The 17,653-nt window shown below is 37.3% G+C and overlaps 1 protein-coding gene across 6 annotated transcripts in view; it reads left to right on the top strand.

Annotated features, from left to right (window-relative positions):
* The window catches only part of OSBPL10 (oxysterol binding protein like 10), a 334,389-nt gene extending 318,175 nt beyond the window's left edge, over positions 1-16,214 (top strand). For all 6 annotated transcript variants that reach the window (XM_054504478.2, XM_064588972.1, XM_045903929.3 and 3 more), the window contains one exon: positions 1,309-16,214. In XM_054504478.2, coding sequence (XP_054360453.1) covers positions 1,309-1,353 — 45 coding nt within the window. In that variant the 3' untranslated portion in view covers positions 1,354-16,214. The remainder of the gene's footprint in view (positions 1-1,308) is intronic.
* The last annotated feature ends 1,439 nt before the right edge of the window (positions 16,215-17,653 follow it).

The following is a 17,653-nucleotide window of genomic DNA, read 5'->3' as shown; positions in this document are numbered from 1 at the left end:
CTTGAGCAGACTGCCTTATGAGGCTCTGAGCGAGAACCACGTTGGGAAGCCTTGCCTAGGTGAGGCGAATCTGTATTAGCCAGGGTTCTCCAGAGAAACAACAGAAGCAGAAGCATGAGATGTAAATACGTAGAGATTTGTTATGAGGAATTGGCTCCTGAGATTACGGAGGCTGAAAAGCCTCAGGATCTGCCGTTTGCAAGCTGAACCCTAGGAAAGCCAGTGGTAGAATTCAGTTGCGTCCAAAGGCAGGAGATGAGCTGTCCCAACTCAAGCAGTGAGGCAGAAGAAAAAAAAAAAAAAAGGAGCTGAATTCCTCCTTCCTTTACCTTTTTTTGTTTTCAGGCCTGCTCAGCGGATCGGATCATGCTCAGCCACGCTAGGCAGGGAAATCAGCTTGACTGAGTGCTTATTATCTCATCTGAAAACACCCTCACGACACATTCAGAGATAATGTTGAATCTGGGTACCATGGCCAATCAAGTTTAATACACAAAATTAACCATCACAAAATCAGTCAAGGATCCTTTTGTGAGATGGATCTGGTCTCTCTGAGACAACTAGTTTGCCTGGCTTCTGGGAAAAGTTGGACATAGAAAAACCCAAAAGATGACAAAACAAAACAAAACCAAACAAAAAAACCCCCAGAAACCCATACAGTTCTTCTGGGGTTTAATAAAAAGCCAGTATGTTCGTAATAGAAAGCTTGAGGGTATGTAAAGAACAAAAATCATCCCAATACCAGAATCGTTACCATTCAGTACATCCCCCTCTAGGTAAACCCCAGATTGTGTATGCCATTTTGATTCTTGCCCTCTCTCTGATACTTGGTATCATTTCTTGTGTGTGCGGATTGGGTTAGGCACTCCCCTCCAGGCTGGTGGGCTGTAAATCACTGGTTTGGGCAAATTCCTCAGAGGCAGGCCTTGCCTTCTCTCTTCTGTCTGCTTTTTTCTCTCTTGCTCCACTGTTTCGAAGGGCTTTTCTGGCCAATTAATCTTACGTGATATAAACCAACAAAGCCCCCCTTCTTACGTTATTTTGGTTATTTTGTGGGGTTTCCTCCTGAAATGCCAAGATGTGAAGATTTATGGTATCTACAAAGCAGCCAGGCCGAGGAGGGGTCGTGAGACCACCAGCATGGCGTCGCTGTGAGCTGCGTTAATGGCAGTTCTGAGCGGCTGCTGAGGGAGCACTGCTTTGCCTGCTCCTCGGCTTTTAACAGAGCAGAGTCTGGGGAAATATCTTTGCTTCTCCCCTTGCCCAGCTGAGAGGTCTTCATAAAATGTCTCCTTCCTTCTCTTCCAGGGTGACGGCTGGGTATACTTCAAGCCTCTTTGGAAGGCGCACTGATGGGGTGGAGGTGTAGAGCTTTCAGAAGTAGCCCTGTGTTAGTAGGAATTAAAGTGTCAAGGTTCTGCTGGTATTCACTAAGACCTCTTGATGTCATTCAAGAAATGGTACCTGGGAGAGAAATGATATACTGTGAAAAATGCACCACCAAACTACTCCGGGATTGAGTTTATTCAAGAGCCATTTGGGGCATGTGTGTGTACACAGGTCTGTGTGTGAGCTCTCAGTACGGTATGTTCACGCACATGCACTATATACACATGTCTACTAGGTATTATTACACATGTAAATATTGCACTTACCGAGATTTAAGTGGGTAACTATGAGCTCCTTTTTATCAATGAGGTTTGAGGTTTTCTATTTTTCACTTTGCCAAAAATGTTTTGCACTCACAAAAGTGTTCCCGTGTAGGCAGCTCCTGTCGAAACAGAGGTGAATTGGCTTGGCCCAGGTGAGGTCCCTATGGTGGAAAGTGGCTCATTCCTGGGAGAAGTGTAGGTGGTGGTCACTTCACAATTAGTGTTGTGATTCTCACCTCTGTCCCCACTTGAGCATTTTGTTTGTCCTTAAGAAAGAGAAGCTATTTCCTGCTGAATGGTGAGTGGGCAAGAAGCTGTTAAAGGTTTATGCCCAGAGCCTTCCAAGATGGAGCATCTTTGGGAGAAGCAGGCCCATCTTGGAATTTGCCTCCCGTGTCCTTGCCCCAGAATCTTTCTGACAATTTCTCCTGCGCAAAGCGTTAGACATTTTTCAGAAGCTGCTGCTTTTACAGTAGAAAACAAGTCAGATGAAGACTTCACTACTTTTGTGATGAAAAAGGGCTTTAGAAGTTAAATACACGCATGCATATACAAAACTGCACAACCATAGCCTCAATTTTTGTATTTCGTTTGGGGAAAGAGAAAAGAACTTCCTGTGGGTTTTTTTTTTTAAGTGCACCTCTCTTGTTTGACCCAAACTCGGCAAGAAAACCACTGTGATTAAATGACACATACATAAAGCCTGCAAAAGCATTCCATGGTTTCAGCTGAATTTCAGTCCTCAGCCTTTACAAATGAGGTCAAGACATGACTAGAATATAAAGCAAGGAAAAAATGAAGTATTTGATTTTTTGCTCAATGCTTAATTTATTTTTTACTGTGCCACTCAGAATATTTATAAAAATCCAGTAGCATGAATGCTTCTCTGTAGTAATACTGATTTTGTGCCTTTTGTCTGCTTTCTTAAGACCAATTGTTCACTTTGTAGATATTAGACAATATATTTCGATTAAGTACTATACCTATCTGTGTGTCTGTATTTTATTTTTAGGGATCCAAAATTTCAGTTGGAACTGGCCGTTCTGAACGAGCTCAGATTTTATTGGTTAGATATTGCTAATTTGATGTGAACAGCAATCATATTTAGATCAAAACGGTGTTTTAAACACAGTAAAAAAAAATCTACCAGATAAACATTATTTATGGAAATGTTCTGACAAGTTGATATGAACATTTAACTCCTATCTAGTGAATTTTATGGTTTGTGAGAAGTTACTACTGGCCAAAGTCCTAATGTAGTAGGCCTGTTCAGGTTCATAGTCTTAAGACATCTGGGAGAATAAAGTGTGTGGAACCATTTTATTTCTGAGGAGGAAAACAGAATAGATGCTATTTTGAGGAAGAAGATCTTCAAGAGAAGACTGCAAAATAATCACTGTGGTGTGTTTAGATTTTTCCAGTCTTATGTTATGCCAAAGTAGGAACCATCTGGGAAATTAAACATGGACAAGGTTCGCTTTCTTTCCTGTTTTGGGCGGGAGAGGGTTCAATTTGCCTTTTTAAAAAATTGTGAAATATATACAGAAGGTTTATATGAAATATATTACAGTTCCAAGAATAAGCACCCATGTACCCAGTGCCTAAGGAAAGACCCCCAAGTTTGCTAGTACCTGAAACGCCACATCTGTGTCCTTACAAAACTGTATCCCCCTCCTTGACCACAGCGATAACACTACCACTGTCCTGATCTCTGGAGTAATTGTTTTCTTTTGAAACCTCCACACATGCTCTGTGGATTTATAAAGAGCAGGCTTGGCTTTGCCTGTCAGAGCTAACATTTTGTTTATAGGTCAATCTATGTTATGAGTCACTCTATTTGTTCGCTTTTCTGTTCCTTTTTGCCGAATTCACATTTTGTTTTATACTTTCATTGTGGCAAACTGTATGTAACGTAAAATTTACCATTTTAGCAATTTTTAAGTATACAGTTCATTGGCATTAAATATGTTCCCAGTATTGTGTGACCAGCACAACCATCTGTGCCCATAGTTTCCATCTTCCCGAATTGCAGCTCCCTGCACATTAAACAATGACTCTGCGTTCCTATCCCCCCATCTCTGCAGCCCTTAACAACGACCATTGTACTTTGTTTTTATTGACTACTGTAAGTACTTCATATAAGTGGAATCATTCTACACGTATCCTTTTGTGTCTGGCTTATTTTACTTGACATAATGTGTTCAAAGCTCATCAGAATTTCCCTTCTTTTTAGGACTGAATAATATTCCATTGTATGTATATATACCATATTTTGTTCATCTCTTTACCTATCCATGAACATTTGGGTCGTTTACATCTTTTGGCTATTGTGAATAATGCTGCTGTGAACATGGGAGTGCAAATATCTGAGTAATATCTGCTTTCAATTCTTTTGGGGATATACGTATCCAGAAGTAGAAGTACTGTATCATATGAAAATTCCTTGTTTAACTTTCCAGTACCTGCCATACTGCTTTCCACAGTGCCTCCATCATTTTGCAGTCCTACCAGCAATGCATAAGGGTTTGAATTTTTCCACAGCCTCCCCAACACTTGTTTTTTTGTTTTATAATAATCATCATAAAGGGTGTGAAGTGCCATTTCATTGGGGTTTTGCTTTGCATTTCTCTAATGATTAGTGATGTGGAGCATCTTTTCATGTGCTTATTGGCCATTTCTGTATCTTCTTTGGAGAAATGTCTTTTTAAGTCCTTTGCCCATTTTCTAATTAGGTTTTGTGTGTTGAGTTGTAGTTCTTTATAAATTCTGGATATTCTTTATCAGATTATATTTTCTGATTTATAATTTTATCAGATATATAATGCTTCTTCCATTCTGTAGGTTGCCTTTTTACCCTGTTGATAGGGTTCATGATGTACAAAAGTATTTAGTTTTGGCGGAGTCCAATTTATCTACTTTTTCTTTTGTAGCTTGTACTTTGAATTGTCCTACCCAAGAAATCATGGACAAATCTAACTTCATGGAGCTTTTCTTTTCTTCTTTCTTTTTCTTTCTTTCTTTTCCTTCCTTCCTTCCTTCCTTCCTCTCTTTCTTTCATCTTTTTTTTTTTTTTTTAAGATTTTATTTATTTATTTGAGAGGGGAGAGGCAGAGGGAGAGGGAGAAGCAGACTCTCCCCGCTGAGCAGGGAGTCCGACACGGGGCTCAATCCCAGGACCCTGGGATCATGACCCGAGCCGAAGGCAGATGCTTAACCAACTGAACCACCCAGGTGCACCCCCATGTAGCTTTCCCACTATGTTTTCTTCTAACAGTTTTATATTTTAAGCTCTTATGTTTAGGGTTTTGATCCATTTTAAGTTAATTTTTGTATATGGTGTTAAGGGTCCAACCTCATATCCTGTATTCCTAGGACCATTTGTTGAAAAGACTCTCCTTTCTCCATTGAATGGTATTGGTACCCTTAACAAAAATCATTTGACCAAGATGCAAGGGCTTATTCCTGGGCCCTTCATTCTATTACATTGGTCTAGATATCTGTTTTTATGCCAGTACCACAGTTTTGATTACTATAGCTTTTTGAAATTTTTGAAAATAGGAAGTGAGAGACTTTCAACTTTTTTCTTTTTCAAGATTGTTTTGGCTACTAGGGGTCCCTTGAGATTCTATATGAATTTTAGGATGGAATTTTCTAGATTTGTTAAAAACATCACTGGAATTTGATAGGTTAGGCGTTGCACTGACTCTGTAGATTACCTTGCACAATATTGACATCTTAACGATATTGTCTTCTAATCCATAAACACAGGCAATCTTTCCATTTACTTATTTCATCTTCCATTTCTTCAGAAATATTTTGTGGTTTTCAGTTTTCATTTTATTGCATTTTGCTTTATTGTGCTTTGCAGATACTGCTTTTTATAGTTGAAGGTTTGTGGCAGACTTCCTTAAGGTAGGGCTATCAGCACCATTTTACCAATAGCATTTGCTCAGTTTATGTCTCTGTGTCACATTTTGTAATTTTTGCAATATTTTAATATTTTTCATTATTTTACTTGTTATGGTGATCTGTGATCACTGATATTTGATCTTACTATTGTAACTGTTTGGGGGTGCCATGAACTGCACCCAGTGAGGTGGCAGGCTGATTGGATAAATGTTAAAAGTTGTGTATGTTCTGACTGCTACACCAACCATCTGACCTCCCCACCTCTCTTCCTCTGCTTGGACCTCCTTATTCTGAGACAGACAATATTGGAATTAATTACCTCCCAATGGCCTCTAAGTGTTCAAGGAGAAGAGAGTCACACATCTCTTATTTTAAATTAGAAGCTAGAAATGATTACCCTTGGCGAGGAAGGCATGTTGAAAACTGAGAGGGGCCAAAAGCTAGGCCTCTTGGACCAGTTAGCCAAGTTGTGAATGCAAAGGAAAGGTTCTTGAAGGAAATTAAAAGTGCTACTCCAATGAACGCAAATGATAAGAAAGCAAAACAGCCTTATTGCTGATATGGAGAAAGTTTTAGTGGTCTGGACAGGAGGTCAAATCAGCTACAACACTGTCCCTTTAGCCAAAGCCTAATCCAGAGCAAGACCCTAACTCTCCTTCTAGGAAGGCTGAGAGAGGTGAGGAAGCTGCAGAAGAAAAGTTTGAAGCTAGCAGAGAGTGGTTCATGAGGTTTAAGGAAAGAGATCGAAGCCATAACATAAAAGTGCAAGGGGAAGCATCAAATACTGATGTAGAAGCTGCAGCAAATTATCCAGAAGACCCGAGCTAAATAATGAAGGTGGATACACTAAACAACAGATTTGCAGTGTAGATGAAACAGACTTCTATTGGAAGAAGATGCCACCTAGGACTAGTGGGGAGAAGTCAATGCCTGGCCTCCAAAAGGACAGGCTGAGACTCTTGTTAGGAGCTAATGTAGCTGGTGACTTAAGTTGAAGCCAATGCTCATTTACTATATTCTAAAAATCCTAGGGCCCTTAAGATCTACTCTGCTTATCCTCTAGAAATGGAACAACAAAGCCTAGATGACAGCACATCAGTACAACATGGTTTACTGCATATTTTAAGCCCACTGTTGAGAACTACTGCTCAGAAAAAAAAGATTCCTTTCAAAATATTACTGCTTATTGACAATACACCTGTTACCCAAGAACTCTGATGGAAATATACAAGACGTTTTTATGCCTGCTAATACAACACTCATTCCGCAGCCCATGGATCAAGGAGTAATTTTAATTTTGAAGTCTTATTATTTAAGAAATACATTTTGTAAGGCTATAACTGCTATAGATAGTGATTCCTTTGATGGATCTGGGCATAGTATATTGAAAACCTTGAAAGGATTCACCATCCTAGACACCATTAGGAACATTCATGATTCATAGGAAGAGGTCAAAATATCAACACTTAACGGGAGTTTGAAAGTTGATTCCAATCCTCATGGGATGACTTTGAGGGGTTCAAGACTTCAAGTAGAAGTAACTGCAGATGTGGTGGAAATAGCAAGAGAACTAGAAATAGAAGTGGAGCCTGAATTTGTGATTGGATTGCTGTAATTTCATGAAAAAATTTTAATGGATGAGAAGTTGCTACTTACAGATCAGCAAGCAATCTTATGGATGGTTTCATGAGGTTGAACCTATACCTGGCACAGATGCTGTGAAAATTGTTGAAATGACAATAAAGGATTTAGAATATCATAAACTTAGATGATAAAGCAGTGGCAAGGTTTGAGAGGATTGATTACAATGTTCTACTGGTGGGTAAAATGGTATCAAATAGCATTAGATACAACAAAGAAATTGTTCATGAGAGAACCGATGCAGCAAACTTGTCTTATTTTAAGAAATTGGCCACAGCCACTCCAATCTTCAGCAACTGCCAACCTGATCAGTCAGCAGCCGTCAACATCAGCAACAAGGCACGATCTTCACCAGCAAAAAAAGTAGGACTTGCTGAAAGCTCAGATGGTTGGCATTTCCTTAGCAAAAAGTATTTTTTAGTTTAGGTATGTACCTTGCTTTTTAGACACTATGCGGTTGCACACTTAATAGTGTAGTGTAACTTTTATATGCACTGAAAAACCAGGAAGGTCATTTGATTTGCTTTAGTGAGATAATTTGCTTTGTTGTGGAGGTCTGTAACTGAAACTGCAGTATGTCTGAGGTATGCCTATACGAGACTTTTGCCTCCTTAGTTTATTGCTAAGTATTTTACTCTTATGCAATTGCAAATGGAATTGTTTTCTTAATTTCTTTTATGGATTGTTCATTGTTAGAATACAGGAACAATTGATTTTAATGTGTTGACTTTGTGTCCTGCAATTTTGCTATATTTATTCCAACAATTTTGTATGGAATCTTTTTTTTTTAAAGATTATTTATTTATTTATTTATTTATTTATTTATTTATTTATTTGAGAGCAAGAGAGAGAGAAACAGCATGAGAGGGGAGAGGGTCAGAGGGAGAAGCAGACTCCCTGCTGAGCTGGGAGCCCGATGTGGGACTCGATTCCAGGACTCTGGGATCATGACCTGAGCTGAAGGCAGTCGCTTAACCAGCTGAGCCACCCAGGCGCCCTGTATGGAATCTTTAGAGTCTTCCAGATATAAAATCATATCTTTTGTGAACAGTTTTACTACTACTTTTCCAACCTGGATGACTTTTATTTCCTTTTCTTGTCTAATAGCTCTGGATAGAACTTCCAATACATGAAAGGAAGTGGCAAAGCTGGTATCTTGATTCTTAAGAGGAAAAACTTTTAATCTTTCATCATTTGCTGTGTTTTTCATATATAGCCTTTATTATGTTGAGATAGCTTCCTTCTATTCCTAGTTGAGTATTTTTATCATGAAAGATTTGTTGAATTTTGTCAGATGGTTTTCCTGCATCATATTGAGATGTGTTTTTCCCTTTGTTCTGGTGAAGTGTGGTGTATAACTTTGATTTCATATTTTGAACCATCCTTGCATTCAGAGAATCCCACTTTGTCATGATATGTAATACTTCTAATATGTTGTTGAATTTACTATTACTTAGGATTTTTTGCATCAGTATTCATAAGGGATACTGATCTATAATCTTATTGTAGTATCCTTTTCTGGCTTTAGGTATCAGGATACTGCCTTCATAGAATGAGTTAGGAAGTGTTCCCTTTTCAGTTTTTTGGAAGAGTTTGAGGATTGGTGGTTAATTCTTCTTTAAATATTTAGTAGAATTCACCAGTGAAGTCATATGGTCCTGGGCTTTTCTCAGGAGGTTTTAAATTGCAATCTAATCTCTTTCTGGATACAGGTCTTCATATTTTGATTCTTGATGATTCAGTCTTGGATAGGTAATGTTTCTAGGAATTTGTTCCATTTGTTGATGTATAATTCATCTAGATCATCCCAATTTATTGATGTACAGTTGTTCATGGTATTTATTCTTAAAAGCCTTTCACTTATACAAAATTGGTTGTAATGGCCCCACTTGCATTTGATTTTTTTCTTAGTCTAGTTAATGCTTTGTCAATTTTGTTGATCTTTTTGAAGAAACGGTTTTTAATTTCATTTTTGTACTTTTGTTCTCTATTTTAGTTATTTCTGCTCTAGTCTTTTAATATTTCCTTCCTTCTGCTAGCTGTGGGTTTAGTTATTTTTTTTAGTTCCTTAAGGTTCAAAATTAGATTGTTGGTATTAGATCTTTAAATGTGTTTACAGCTATATATTTCTTTTTAGCACTGCTTTCACAGCATCCCATTTTGGTGCTTTTATTTTTATGTCTTGAGATATGTTCTAATTTCTCTTGTGATTTCTTTTTTGACCCACTGGTTAAGAGTGTGTTGTTTAATTTCCACATGTTTGTGGGTTACCCAGTTTTCCTTCTGCTGCTGATTTCTAGTTTCATTGAATAGTGACTGGAAAAGATACTTTGTATGGTTTGTCTTAAAATTTATTGACTTGTTTTGTGAACTAGCACATGGGTCTGTCCTGGAGAATGTCCCATGCACACTTAAGAAAAATGAATATTCTGCTCTTACTGGGTGGAGCCATCTGTATAAGCATGTTAGGTCCAGCTGGCCTTACAGAGTTGTTCAAGTCTTCTATTTCCTTATTGATCCTGCATAGTTGTTTTATTATGGATTGTGGGGGATTGAAGTCTCCTATTATTGTAGGGCAATTTCTCCCTCAATTCTGTAAATGTTTGCTTCCTATATTTTGGAGCTCTGATATTTGGTGCTTCTATGTTTATGTTATAGTAGCAAGTTAATTTTTATCAATATGTAATGACCTTGTGTCTTATAAATGTTTGACTTCGTTATCTGATATTAGTATAGCCAATCCTGATTGCATGAAATATTTTTCCTGTCCTTTCACTTTGAATGCATGTTTCCATAGATCTTAAGTGAGTCTCTTGTAGACAGCATAATCTCTTCTGCCAGTGTTGGCCTTTGATTGGTGAATGTCATCTAAATTAATTACAGATAAGGACTTAGCCATTTTATGTTTTCCAACTTCATTTGTCTCTCATTTCCTCAATTATCTTCCTTTGTATTTAATTTTTTGTAGTGCTACATTTTTATTCTCATTTTCTTTTATCTGTGTTCTCTAGTCCTCTTTGTGGTTCCTGAGAGATTACACAGAACGTCCTAAAGTAATAGTCATCCATTTTAAATTAATACCTTCAGTCACATAAACTCTACTCCTTTACAGTTCTACCCTTGTTACTGATGTCACAGATTACATCTTTGTATGTGTATCCATGGACTTACAATTATTTTTATGCACTTTTAAGTCCTGTAGAATTACAGGACTGGAATTATGACCCAAAACTATAATACTGGTTTTCGTATTTGCCCATGTATTTACCTGTATTGTTTTGTATGCCTTTGAGTTATTATCTAAAGCCTTCTATTTCTACTTAAAAGACTTAATTCCTTATAGGCAAGGGTAGTGGTTATGGACTCCATCAGCTTTTGTTATGTGGAAATTTCTTAACTACTTCTTAACTTCTAGATTTCTTGGTTTATAGTTATTTTCGTTCAGCACTACTGCTTCCTGACCTAAGTTTCTGCTGAGAAATCCACTGATAATCCAATCGCTTTTATGTTATAAATCACTTTTTCTCTTGCTGCTTCCAAGATGCTCTTTGCTTTTGGCTTTTGACAGTTTGATTATAATGTCTCAGTGTGGTCTGTGGGTTCTTTTGGGTTTAACATACTTGGGAGTTCACTGAGCTTCTTGAATTTGTAGATTCCTACCTTTCCTCAAATTTGGGGAATTTTCTGCCACAATTTCTTCAAATCTTGTTGCAGTTTTCTCTCTTTTTCTTCTGGGACTCCCATAATGTATTTTCATCCATTTAATGGTGGCCTGTAGGCAGTTTTCAGATCTCTAAAATTTTTTGTTCTCCTGAGACCAAATAACTTAAGTTGACTGGTTTTCTTGATTTTTCTGTTCCAGTGTTGTTAAACCCCCAGTCAACTTTTCATTTTTCAGCCACAGAATTTGATTTTCTAAAAAGATAATTCCTATTTTAGTTGATATTCTTTGTTCATGTTTTCAGTTTAGTTTGTTGACTGTTTTTACTTTTAGCATATTTAAGACTGCTGGTTTAAAGTCTTTAGTGTGTCTGATGCCTGTTAATGGATGAGTCCTGTCACATTATGTTCTTCCTTTGAATAGGCCACGTTTTTGTTTCTTCACATGCCTTGTGATCTTTTGCTGAAAATTAGGCATCTGAAAAAATAAATCTCTTCCAGTCTTTTCAAACTGGCTCTGTGCCAGAAAGACCTTCATTAACTTGCAGTGTCTGAGCCTTGGGATCAGCCCAGGGGGAGATTTAAGGTCATCTCAGGTCTTTTCTGGCCATGTCTTCCTTAGGGCTGTGTGCTGTTTTTTTATTCCCCTTTTATACATGGCCTTAGCTGTTCTCGTTCCTGGACCCATAATTTCTTGCCTGGTCATCTCCAGGTCTGTAGTATCCCTGCAGCTTTCCCCAGCCTATAACACTTTTCCCTGAGCCAAGTTAGGTGAAAACCAGACGAGTTTTTCAGGCAGCCTTAGATACATTACAGTGTTGAAAATAAGGTCTGTCCTGTTCCCTGCTATTTGAGAAAGATCACTGGGAGCTTGGGAGGCTCCTCTCTCCTGACCATGCCACAAGGGTGGGGGAGGGGGGGCGGCGTAGAGAAAGGTTGAATAAAAACATGACATTTTTTAATGTGACTTTGTCTTGATTGGACATTTACTCAGTGCTATCGACCACTGCTGGTTTTCTGGGAAAGTTGGTTTGGTTTTAACACTTTCATGAAACAAATGAGCGCCTGGAGCTTCCTAGTCTGCAACTTTGCTCTCATTTTGTGTGCAGTATAATACACGCACAATACAAAAATCAAATGTACAGTGTAATAAAGCAGACACATGTAACCACACTCCAACTCAAGAAACAGAACATTGTCATCACTCCAGAACCACTCTACTTACCCATTTGTAATCAAAGCCCCCAAATTATCCTTCCACCTCCACAAAAAAATAATCACATCCACCTCCACAAAAAAATAATCACATTGCCTTATAGCTTTAACACTATTACATTCCTAAATACATTCATAAACACTATATATTAGTTTTTTTTAAACTGTATATAAATGAAATCATGTTATATAATCCTTTAGTCTAACTCATTTTTAAGATCAGTTATTTCTTGGGGTGCCTGGGTGGCTCAGTTGGTTAAGCAACTGCCTTCGGCTCAGGTCATGATCCCGGAGTCCCGGGATCGAGTCCCGCATCGGGCTCCCTGCTCGGCAGGGAGTCTGCTTCTCCCTCTGACCCTCCTCCCTCTCATTCTCTCTGTCTCAAATAAATAAATAAAATCTTTAAAAAAAAAAAAAAAAGATCAGTTATTTCTTATAAATGTAGTTCATTCTTTTTCATTTTATACTATTCCCTTATATGAACATACTGCTATCAGCTATTATTTTTGCCAGACTTAGAATTACTGGGAAATGGGGAATGTGTATTTTCAGAGTGGTCTGAACAGTTTTAAGTTCCACCAACAATATGGGACACTTTTTGTACATCCTAACTTACTTGACGCATTTTAGCTAACCTGATAGTATGTTCCTTTACATATACTGCCATTTGGATTTCTTCTTAAGAACTACACAAACTCTAGATAGTTGCAGGTTAGGTGATGATACATACTGAGTTGCCCAAAATACCCAGTGTGTGTTTGTGGGCCTAGGGTAAGTATTAAAAGGCCATTGAACAAAGGTATAGGACTCACATTACCGGATTTCAAGACTTACAGTTAGTATATAGTTTGTATGTGGCTCCCACATCAAGCCATATACAGAAAGTAACTCAACAGATTACAAACCTAAAAGTTAATTCTATATAACTGAAAGATACAAAATGGAAAGTGGGCTTGCCTTCTGTAATGTTTGCTAGTGTAGTCCTTTTGTCAATAGGGCCATAAAAACATTTAAAAAAGTATGTATTTCCTTCAGCAGGATATACACCTGGGCTCTGATCCATGTTCATCTCATTTTGCAAAGAACAGAAGATGTTTTATCTATCTAGCTTGTTTGAATAATTAAGAGAGTGTACTGAGGTTATAAGAGAATGCACACTGTCACACTTAGTCACTCTGGTTCCCATTTGATCTCCAGCTTTCACTGAAGCCAATTTCACAGAAGCAGAGACTTGATATGACCTCCAGGTTCTTTTTAAGATTTAAGAATAACTCTCCAAGAAAATTCCATATTTTCTAAGTAAAGTATTCCTGACAGTGGTGGATTAGGGAGTTTGGGCCAATTCCTGGGCTAAGGACAAGTAGAAAAGCTAGACAAGACATAACATCTGCTTTAAGACTTCATAGAACTAAGATAGTAATCACCAGCCCATAATCTAGGAAAAGATGGAAATCCTGAGAGAGAAGCTTAGCATTTGGTGCCATTTCCTCCTGGAAATTGGGAGACACCAAACAATAATTTCAGTAACTTTGCAGAACTAGGAGGATAAATGCTGATATTTAAATCTGCATGGGTATCATCCTTGAAAAGTTTCAATGTAGGAATAATGAGCCAGCCCTTACCTAGGGGTGGCAGGCTAGCTTTGTATATCGTCCCTTAAATTGGATTAAGATCATTCTAGCTTGCTGGTTTCCTAGATAACCTAGCAGAAACCAAATCCTCTTTAGAAAGGGAAACAACCTAGGCCTGAACTTCCTCATACAATTTCTTCAATATGTTTAGAACACATAAAAAGGCCTGCACATTGGGAGATAAGATCACATGAACGACAGGAAAAAACCCCCACACAATAGAAACAAGACCCACAGAGCTCTAGACCATGGATTTATTCATATAAGCTTAAAACAACTATGCCCACTATGTTAAATAAAAGATTGAAAATGTCATTGGGTCAGCTCTAAACCATAAAAAAAAAAGATGGGATAAATTCTAGACCTGAAAAACAGAATAAGTAAAATGAAATCAGTGAATGGGTTTAACATCAGATCAGCCATAAGTAATGAGAGAATTTAAGGAGAAAATACACAGAATGGAGGAGCAAAAGGAGAGACCCAAATAAAGAGGGTTTGTGTTTAATCAATCTCAGAAGGCAAAGAGAATGGGGGAGAAGCAATATTTAAAGAGATGACTAACGTTAAGCGTCTGCCTTCGGCTCCGGTCATGATCCCAGGGTCCTGGGATCGAGCCCCGCATCGGGCTCCCTGCTCAGCGGGGGGCCTGCTTCTCCCTCTTCCACTCCCCCTGCTTGTGTTCCCTCTCTCGCTGTGTCTCTATCAAATAAATAAATAAAATCTTAAAAAAAAAAAAGATGACTAAGAATTTTAAACCTTGCTGTTGAAAACCAACAAGCTCAACAAATCCAAAGTAGGACATATTAGGAGTCTGAAAATGATACATCATGCAATCATCTTAATAAAGCTGATAAAACACTATTTTATTTATCAGACAAAATAGGCTGTAACAAAAAGTGTTACTGAAGATTTGGTATTCCCAAAAAACTGAAGGTTCAATTTACCAAGAAAGTTCCAAGTGTATATAACACCTAATAATATAGGTTCAAAACACATAAAGAAAAATTGACAGCTCAAGGACAATTAGGCAAACCTGTTAATTGCCTACAATTTTAACACATCATCCTCAGCAAGTAGTAAGTTTCAGGGACATTTATAGACACACCTGTGTAGACTATATGTTGGGCCACAGAGCAAATTTCAACCATTTTCAAAGGGTTAAAGTCAGAGTATCTGACCACGATGCAATTAAGGTAAAAACAGATAATAAAAGGGTAACTAGAAAATCACCACATTTGAGTATCAAGAAATGTACATCTAACCCATGGTTCAAGGAAAGTACAATGGAAATTAAAATATACATTAAACTGAATAATAGTTCACATCAAAAATTTGTGAGAATGGAACTTAAGCTACATTTGGAGTAAATTTATAACTTTAAATTCATATACTGGGAAAAGAAATCAACACATTAAAAAGAACACCTCCTGTCCAAGGAAATAGAAGAAAATTGACACAAATTAATGAAATAAAAAACATACTGTAGAAAGTGTCAGCAAAGCCATAAACTGGTTTTTGAAAGGAAAAAAAATTAACAAAATTGATTTAAAACTGCCAAAGCAAATGAGCATGGTAATGAGGGAGAGAACAGAGACAGAAACACATAGGGATGTGAGACAAAAAAAGAAAACCAATGTTAGGAATGAAAAGGACATCATTATAGAATCTGCAAACATTAAAATTAAGGGACATGAGCAACAATTTTAACTTGAAAATTTAGATGAAATGGACAAATTCCTTGAGAAACACAATTTCAACAAAACTGACGTAAGTAAAAAACCAAATCATCCTGTGTCTATTAAATAATTAAATCAGTAATTAAAAACCTTTGCACAAAGAAAAATCTAGGCCCAAATGTTTTACTAGCAAATTCTATCAAACACTTTTATTTCACGCATGCAAATTTAGTTTAACACTGTGAACAAAAAGTCTCTAATTCACTACATTAACAGAATAAAAGAGGAAAATCAGAATCATCTCAGTAAAAAAAAAAAAAAAAGCCCATTTGATAAGATTCATTCGTGATAAAAACTCAGCATATGGAAAAATACCAAAAACTTCCCATGTGAGGTGCCTGGGTGGCTCAGTGGGTTAAGCGTCTGCCTTCGGCTCAGGTCATGATCCCAGGAACTGAGCCAGCATCCCCACATCAGACTCCCTGCTCAGAGGGGAGCCTGCTTCTCCCTCCCCTCCCTGCTTGTGCTCATTCATTCTCTCCTGTCGCTATTTTTCTCTCTCAAATAAATAAAATCTTAAAAAAAATTTAAAAATGGGTGCCTGGGTGGCTCAGTAGGTTGAGCATCTGCCTTCAGCTCAGGTCCTGATTCTGGGGTCCTGGGATCGAGTCCCAAGTCGGGCTCCCTGCTCGGTGGGAAGTCTGCTTCTCCCTCTCCTCCCTGCTTGTGCGCTCTCTCTCTCGCTATCTCTGTCACTCTCTCAAATAAAATCTTAAAAAAAAAAAAAACTTCCCATATGAGACAGGACAAAACACAAATGTTACCTTTTCTATGCAGTACTATACTAGATGTCCTATTGGTGCAGCATAAGAAAAAAAAATGTAACCACTAGAAAGGGAGAGAGAAAACTGCCATTATTCCTCAATTATGATAGCACGTTTATAATAATCTGAATTGTTAGAATTTAACAGGTTGTGGAGTATAATTTCAACATACAAAACCAAACTTCCTATATGCTGACAATTGAAAAATAAAATTTTGTAAGACATCAAAAAATAACATATACTGTAATAAAAATTATGAAAATGTGCAAGGCCTATTTAAAAACTGGAAATAAGAAATTAAAGATGACCAAGCCCTAAATTGAAGGATATCCCATGTTCATAGACAGAAGACACAATATTTCAAAGGTGTTCAAATTATTCTACAGTTTCAATGCCCAATCAAAAGCCTGACAAGATTTTTCTTTCTTTTTATGGTGTTACTTAACAACATGGTTCTGAAATTTATATAAAAAAGCAAAAAAGGGCCATAAACAACCAAGGAAGATTAAAGAACAAGGTTGGGATGGGAGAAGGACTTGCTTTACTGTATCTTAGTTATCTTAAGCCTACAGTAAGTCAAGACCCAAAGGTAAGAACTCTCTGTAATGTAACAGACTCCAGAAAGAGACTCATGGACACTTGATTTATACTGCATAGGAGTACTGCAAAGGTGTAGGAAAAGTATATATTTTTTTCAAGAAATGGTGCATATTTATATATACATATGCAAAACAAAACAAAAAGCATCCAAAAACAGTTCACACTACTCAACGAATGAATTCCAGACGGACTACAAAGCTAAATACAAAATAGTAACTTTCTGGAAAAGAATACAAGAGACTATCTTCACATCTCAGAAGGGTTTTTTATACAGGGTATAGAAAGCTATAGGCATACAAAAGATTGAAAAATAAGGCTACATTAAAATAATAAATTCTTAGGCAGTTTGCAACCCAAATGATGAAGGGCCCTATATACAAGATAAAGAACTACGACAAATAATAAACCAGAAAAATGGACTAGAATCAAAACCTATATAAAAGGATTTCCAAATGGCCATCCTCACCAATAACCTGGAAAAGGCAAATTAAACAAAATGAGAAATCATTATTCACCCACCAGAAAGGGAAAATTAGATTAATATGGGCTAATTAGGATATGAGAATTACAAGAACCCTCATATCCTACTTAGCAATTCTACTCTATTAGGTAAATACCCACCAAAAAATGTATGCATATATGCTCTGAGAGAGATGCAAAAGGATATTCCTATAGTATTTGTAATATCCTCAACCTGTAAACAATGCAAATATCTACCAACAACAGTGTGAAGTGGGGTGAAGAGAAAGAAAGTGACACACACAAGGAATACTATTTATCAGTGAAAATAAAAACATTGCATGCAACATTCTGGATCAATTTCATAAAAACTGAGGAAAAGAATA

The sequence above is a fragment of the Mirounga angustirostris genome, unplaced genomic scaffold, assembly GCF_029215605.1.
Source record: "Mirounga angustirostris isolate CCGP_5_RB_7025 unplaced genomic scaffold, mMirAng1.0.hap1 SCAF_1, whole genome shotgun sequence".
NCBI classification, from domain to species: domain Eukaryota; kingdom Metazoa; phylum Chordata; class Mammalia; order Carnivora; family Phocidae; genus Mirounga; species Mirounga angustirostris.
The sequence above is the reverse complement of the archived record's forward strand: the minus strand, read 5'-3'. Positions and strand labels throughout refer to the sequence as shown.